The 7,236-nt window shown below is 40.9% G+C and overlaps 1 protein-coding gene across 1 annotated transcript in view; it reads left to right on the top strand.

Moving 5' to 3' along the window:
• Positions 1–578: 578 nt before the first annotated feature.
• Positions 579–7,236, top strand: part of bcl11aa (BCL11 transcription factor A a) — a 43,883-nt gene continuing 37,225 nt past the window's right edge. Inside the window, exon 1 of the mRNA XM_055162727.1 lies at positions 579–633. Within this exon, the coding sequence (XP_055018702.1) occupies positions 579–633 (55 nt within the window). The remainder of the gene's footprint in view (positions 634–7,236) is intronic.

Genomic DNA, 7,236 nt, shown 5'->3' with positions numbered 1-7,236 from the left:
CGGGCGGGAGGGGACATTGGGGGGGCTACCGTTTCGCCTTGCCCTGCCCATGTTGTTCTGTCGTGTGTCCGTCCCGTGGCTGCCTCTCTCTCTCTCTCCTATCTCTCTCTCTCTCTCCGTGAGTTCGTCACGTCCATGCACTTGAACTTGCGGCTCCAACCAAACACGGGGGGGCCGCGGGGGAGGAAGAGGGGGGAGGCAGGAGAGGAGAGGGGGGTCGGGTCGGTGGCGTGGTGGGCCATTTCTCTCTCTCCCTCTCTCTCTATCCATCCGTTGGTCCGAGCGCACACACGGCTCCTCTCAAAAAAGCCATGACGCCTTCCATCCCGAGATCCATCCTCGCCTCCTTTGCGCCATCTTTGTCATATTTGTAATTGATTACCGGGGCGGGCACGTGGATGTCAAAGGCTGGCCGTAGCGGATACTCTGTCCCTCAGTGGCCGGTTGATGCTGCCGCTTCTGCCGCTCCTGCCGCTCCTGCCGCTCCTGCCGCGGACCCTGGCTCGCCTCGTCCCCCTGATGTGAACCTCCACCTCCGCGCAGTCCGCCGCTGATCGCCGCCGCTGCCACCGCTCGCCATGTCGCGCAGAAAACAAGGCAAACCGCAGCACTTGAGCAAGAGGGACTTCTCCCGTAAGTACCGCCGCTCTCTCAACTCTCTGCCCGCAGGTGGAAGCGCGGACTCGCGCTGGACTTTACTCCGGACACGGGGCAGTGCAGAAGTTTTCCCCGGGCTGGTGTCGCGTCTCCCGGCTGCTGTCCGCTCCTCCTCGGCTCCTCTTCCGCTCCTCCTCGGCTCCTCTCCTCGTTTACGTGCCTCTGCGTGGAGCACCCACCTCTCTTGTTTTTGTCGCTTTGGAATAATGTGAGCCCGGACTTTCCCTTAAATGGATTTAAAACGCACTTTTACGCAAACAGCCAGCCCTGCACCAATGCCTTTCACTTTTACCCACAGTTCCGTGTTTCGGGCTCAAGTCAGCAACAGGACGCTCGTTTTGAGTCTCGTATAAGTTCACATTCCCTCACAGCGCGTTTGACCACTGGACTATTCGCTCGCTTTTACGCACGGATCCTGCTCCAAACCTAAGATTAATACAAAGTCTGATGACATGCCAAATTCTTGCATATATTTTAAATTTTCCATTTAAAACTAAATTGAATAGATTTATAGCAAAAAAATCATTGATCTGAAATAAAAGCCAAACATTTTCTAATGGTGAAGTTAAAAGAGAAAAGGTCCAAATTGAAAATTGGGAGAATCGCCAAATTCGCTCGTTCCCCGCGTCTGTGGCGGTTTGTGCGCGAGCCGAGCGCGAGGCACGGTCCGGTGTAGGTGACAGACTGAGGCAGTGGGCACCTCCCACACTGACCGCTAGGAGGCAGAGCGGTGGGCAGCTCCCGCCGTGACCGCTAGGAGGCAGAGCGCGACCAGAAACAGGTGCCGTGCGTAACGTGGAGCCGCCACACACGCCGCTCGTGACATCTCCGCGGACTCCCCATTTAGACACTCACCTCCTCAAAATATACGGCGCGCGCGGGACTGTGGGGCGGGAGGGGGAGGAGGGGGAGGGGGGCACGAGGACACCCCCTCCCCCCCCCGAACCCCCAAACACGAGGCGCGAGCTGCGCAATTTGGAAACACACAATTGTCCCATAAGCGCTTTTTTATCTGATCTGCTCCCGTATTTTTCACGCACATTTCAAAGCTTTGCTCGTGTTTCTTGGACCACCCCAGCTCTTATTTCCTTTTATTACAAAATAACCCACTCTATTTAACTCTGCAAGTGTAAACATCTATTTTCCACTAAATGTTTTGTCCACTAAAGTCAAGGATCAGTGAAGTTCAAGAGTTTACACACTGTGAGCCAACGACAAAAACCAACAAACCTGAACCAGATTTAATTTGAATTTGACAATAATTATGATATTCTACTTTTCATAATTTTGATAATCTAATTTTAAAACAAAAACACCAATCTTTATTTTCAGTTTCCACATGTGAAGTGCTTTCGTCCATCCACAGCTCTTCTGTTGGACTTTTTACATTTCACTTTCAAACAAATGCATTGAATTTAAAATGAGCCTCATAGAAAACGCAGTGAATATTTGGGGATTTTTGAAATTTCCGAATAGTTTTTCAATTTCAAGCGTTTTACAGAATTAGATCAACTTAGAAAAAATCCCTTCCCCTCATCTCTCGCACAAGTATCAACTCTTTATTCCACACACTTTATTTGGAATCTTTTAATAATGATTTCTCGTCCGTACGACCACCGTCCCGCCTCCTCCTCTTCCTCTACCTCCTCCTCTTCGTCTTCGTAACATCAGAAAGCTGCTGTGCCAATTTGATTCAGTTTGGACACAGTCTCTTTAAATTCTCTCACACTGTAGGGCCTTCTTTAGAATTCGAACAAAACTCTGATCTCGTACTCTTCTAACTTCTCGTTCATAATTCATATTTGTGTTACAATTTCATAGTTTCTTTTGGTAGATTATTTGAATTTGTATTTTAAATTGTTCACACCTTTTCAGCCTTCTTTCTGTCTGAAAACATGTGAGAGTTTTGAGGATTATAGCAAAGATATTCTGAATTTTGTGTGAGTGTAACCTCAGTTTTTGGTTTCATTTAAATATTTTCTTGAAATTGTGCAAAGCCACAAAGCATCATGGATCAAATTATGATTTTTTTAACCGAATTTATGCAACGTAGCAAAAAATTCTGACCCAATTTGCTGAAAGCGACTAAATATCTTTTGCAGTTTGGTTTATAATCGAGGAATGCTTCTTGTGTATCTTTATTTCACCTTTGCGTTTTGTGGAAATTCTGAGGCCTTTTTCAAAACATTACTCACATTTCTGGTTTTTATTCGTCCTTCGTCTTTGGAAAATAATTCTCCATATTTTCGTCGACGCCTCTTGTCTCTGCATCGTCTTAAAATAGCATCTGTGAGCCGTGCCAAATCGCAACCTGCCCCTCTCCTCCTCCTCTTCCTCTTCCTCTCTCTCTGCTTTTCTCTCACTCTTCCTCCATCCTTCCATCTCCCTCTTCTCTCTTTCTACAAATCCTCCTTAAATCGCTTTTCTGTCCGTCTCCTTTTGCGTGTGTCCGATTTGAGCCGGTCTTAAAAGGTGAGGGACTTATGCAGATGTGAAATTCAGTTATTTCTGGAAAGATTTGGGGGGATTCTTTAGGATTTGAGAGAGGAGGAAGAGAGAAAGAGAGGAAGAAAGAAAAAAAAAAGGACAGAAAAAGAGAGGAGAGGTGACGCTTCTGTCCTAATTTGATCGCATATGTTTCTGGAGCTTCCCAAAACAAAGAATTGCTGAAAAGCCAAAATGTAAATGTATTTTCAGACTTGATCCTTTCCAGTTTGAGATTTCAGGAGATCTAAATTTGTTGATGCTTTTTAAAACGTTTGGAAATTGTTAGAAGATGTTGGATTTGTCAGTGTAGACAGAAAGTGCGTCCTGATTGTGGCTCTGACACAAACACACGAGCTCCAGTCAGAAGTCACATCTATTCTAAGTTGTTTGTCCGTTTAAACGTGGAGCTGGTGGAGGAACGGCCCACACCTGTGTGACCTGCTCACACCTTCAGCTCAGAGCAGCTCCAGCTTTGGAAAGGTTTTATGGATTATTTGCTCTGTTTTTCACAAAAGAAATCTGGAAATGTTTATTCAGAAATGTCCAGTTTTTAGCCAAATCTGCAGACACTTCCTTGAGTCTGTGACCAGTGTGTGTGCATGTGTGTGTATGTGTGTGTGTATGTGTGTGTATGTGTGTGTGCATGTGTGCGTGTGCATGTATCTGTGTGTGTGTGCGTGTGTGCCTGCATGTACATGTGTGTGTGCCTGTGTGTGTGTGTGTGCTCCACCAGCTCCACTCATATCTCAGTATTGCTCCATTATTCAGTTTTAGTCCTTTTGTAATGTAAAGGTTCACACAAACATGATCACATTTGTAATGATGATGTGAAGTTTATTTTCAACACATGAACAATGTGAAGAACAAGTAACCTGTATCATATTTAGTTCATGCACACCACTGCAGATGAACAGGAAAACAATTCACATGTAGACAGATCAATTTGAAGCTCCTTCAGTAGTTTATTCACACAAATGTAAGAACAAAATGTATTAGAAGTTTTTGATCATGTGAGATTTTCCTATAAAAACAGACAAAATAGAACATTTTTGGGACATTCAAAACAGAAACATGAAAAGATTTACATTGATTCTTTTTGTGGAGATATTAGATACTAAAAATAGGTACAGAAGATTCTGGAACTTATTTAGTATTGGAGTAAAATAAGTCCATTATTCAGTTTTAGTTCTTTTGTGACACAAAGGTTGAAGAACAAGTAACCTGTATCATACTTAGTTAATGCACGACACTGCAGATGAACAGGAACAAATCTCACATTTAGACAGATCAATTTGAAGCTCTTTTAGTAGTTTAACTCACACAAACGTAAGAACAAAATGTATTGTATGCACAAAATAGAACATTTTTGAGCCATTCCAAACAGAAACATGAAAAGAAATAATTTTTGCTTCTTCTAATTAGATACTAAAAATACAGAGGAGATTTTGGATCTTATTTAGTATTGGAGTAAAATAGATCCATTATTCAGTTTTAGTTCTTATGTGACACAGAGGTTCACACAAATTTGTAATCATAATGTGAACATCATTTTCAACACATGAACAATGTGAAGAACAAGTAACCTGTATCATATTTAGTTAATGCACAAAGATACAGAAGATATTGGATCTTATTTAGTATTAGGAATAAAATAGGTCCATTATTCAGTTTTAGTTCTTCTGTGATGTAAAGATTCACACAAAGATGATCACATTTGTAATTATGTTGTAAATGTCATTTTTAACACATGAACAATGTGAAGAACAAGTAACATATATCATATTTAGTTAATACATGACACTGCAGATGGACAGGAAAAAATCTCACATTTAGAGACAAGCTCCTCTTGTAGTTTACTCACACAAATGTAAGAATAAAATGTATTACAAGTTTTTGATCATGTGAGGTTTTCCTATAAAAACAAACAAAATAGAACATTTCTGGTACGTTCCAAACAGAAACATGAAAAGATTTACATGTGTTTTTTCTTTTTGTTGAGATATTAGATACTAAAAATAGGTACAGAACATTTTGGATCTTATTTAGTAAAATAGGTCCATTATTCAGTTTTAGTTCTTTTGTGACGTAAAGGTTCACAAAAAACATGAAAAGGTTTACATTGCTTATTTTTGTCAGAAAATTAGTATTTGAGTAAAATAGATTCATTATTCAGTTTAGTTTTAGTTCTGTGTCACAAAGGTTCACACAAAGATGATCACATTTGTAATCATAATGCGAACATCATTTCCAAACATGAACAATGTGAAGAACAAGTAACTTATATGATAACCAATATCATTTTTAGTTAATGCAAAACACAAATCTTACATTTAGAGACATCAATTTGAAGCTCCTGTTGTAGTTTACTCCCAGAAATGAACAAAATATGTTACAAAGTATTGGTCATGTGATGTTTTCCTCTAAAAATAAGGTATTTCTGTGTTCAAATGCTCCATTTTAGACCATTTTGGAGGCATTCAAGACAGAAACATGAACAGGTTTACATTTTTGCTAAAATACACAGAGGAGGATTTTGGATCTTATTTAGTATTTGAATAAAATAGGTCTGACTGAAAATGTGATCTAGAATTCAATAGAATGAATCATACTTGGAATCAGATCTCAAAAATCCTTGTGTATGTTTCGTTAGAGTCACTACAAGACTGTAAATCGTGACCCTTTCCACTGTCAAGGCTCAAAGTTGCTTGTTCTAAAGTTGAAAGTGTGTTGGGTTTGGGTTTTCAAAGCTGATCCTTACGTCTCTGTGAATGAAAATCACCATGTACCATAGAAGTGTGTGTGTGTGTGTGTGTGTGTGCAGGTGGATTCAGTTCAATATGAAGGTGTGTTTTGGTGCAGAGTGAACACTCGTGTTGTTGTTACAGTTTGTGTATCGTATCAGAACCAGACACGCTGTGATCAGGTATCGGGATTAAAAAAGTCTCATTCATGCGACAGAAATGGATCGTTTTAATGTCATTTTGAGCTTTATCAGCACAAAAACTAAAATCCAGCCATGTTAAGATGACTCGAATTAAAAAAGAGTTCATTTCACTTGACAAGTAAAATGATCTGCCAATGGAATCAGACTTTTCATACTTAAAATCTGAAAATACATCTTGTTACACTTAAAATAAGAAAAAAAACAACAACTCTTTGCACTTAAAACAAGAATCAAAATCGAATGTTGCTTGAATTTAGAAAAACACACTTGTTCCATTGTCGATAATTTGACTTGTCGAGTTGAATCGACTCAAATAAAGTCAAATATTCTTAATTTACGTCATTCTCACTGACATAGATGTTGCTTTTTGCAGTGTAAGACGTCACGGTAACATCAAGAAAATGCTGTTATTTTGTAAATGAAAAGTAGATTCTATTACAACAAAAGTGCACGTTTTATTTTCATCGTAGTTGGGAATTAAGTTTGAAATTTGAATCATATTTGTGCAGTTTTGTGGCTCATTTGACTCACTTTTTGATGTTCTATCATCACACGTGAAGAAGTGAAAGACAAAAACAATTAGACACGATTTGAATCTTAAACTCCAAGAACATAAACACACGAGCTGCTGTCTCACAGTTGAGCTGCTCTGTGTGTGTGTGTTTGCAGTAGCCATTTTGAGCCCTCCTTTCGAGCAGTTTTGTGTCAGATGCCCTGGAGCGTGTGTTTCTGTGCGTGTTGACTGTACGGTGTGTGTGTGTTTCTGCGGTGACATGTGGTCCACAATCTCACCCAGACAACAGTTTAAATGTTTGAAAATACAGAACAGTCATCATTCATGTGATTTTGTGATGTCCTGTGTGAGAAGTGAAGGTCCAGGTGTGTCAGATGCCCTCCCAGCGTCTCCGTGTCGTCTCCTCGGGTCTAAAATGTGAAGCGTTGATGAAGTTAGTTCTGCCGAAGCTTCTATTTTCGTCCCGCGTTTTTATTTATGGACTTTTCAGACGGTGATTATCGCGCAAAAACGAAATTCCTGCTCTTAAGGAAGAAGAACGGGTTGGTAGGTTCTCAAAATGGCCTCCTCCTCCTTTTCCTCCTCCTCCTCTTCCTCCTCCTCTTCCTCTTCGGCGCTGAGAGGAGTGCGTCTC

The sequence above is a fragment of the Boleophthalmus pectinirostris genome, unplaced genomic scaffold (assembly GCF_026225935.1).
Source record: "Boleophthalmus pectinirostris isolate CB_2022bp ecotype Guang Dong unplaced genomic scaffold, ASM2622593v1 HiC_scaffold_5, whole genome shotgun sequence".
NCBI classification, from domain to species: Eukaryota; Metazoa; Chordata; class Actinopteri; order Gobiiformes; family Gobiidae; genus Boleophthalmus; species Boleophthalmus pectinirostris.
This window is presented reverse-complemented; position numbering and strand designations above follow the sequence as displayed.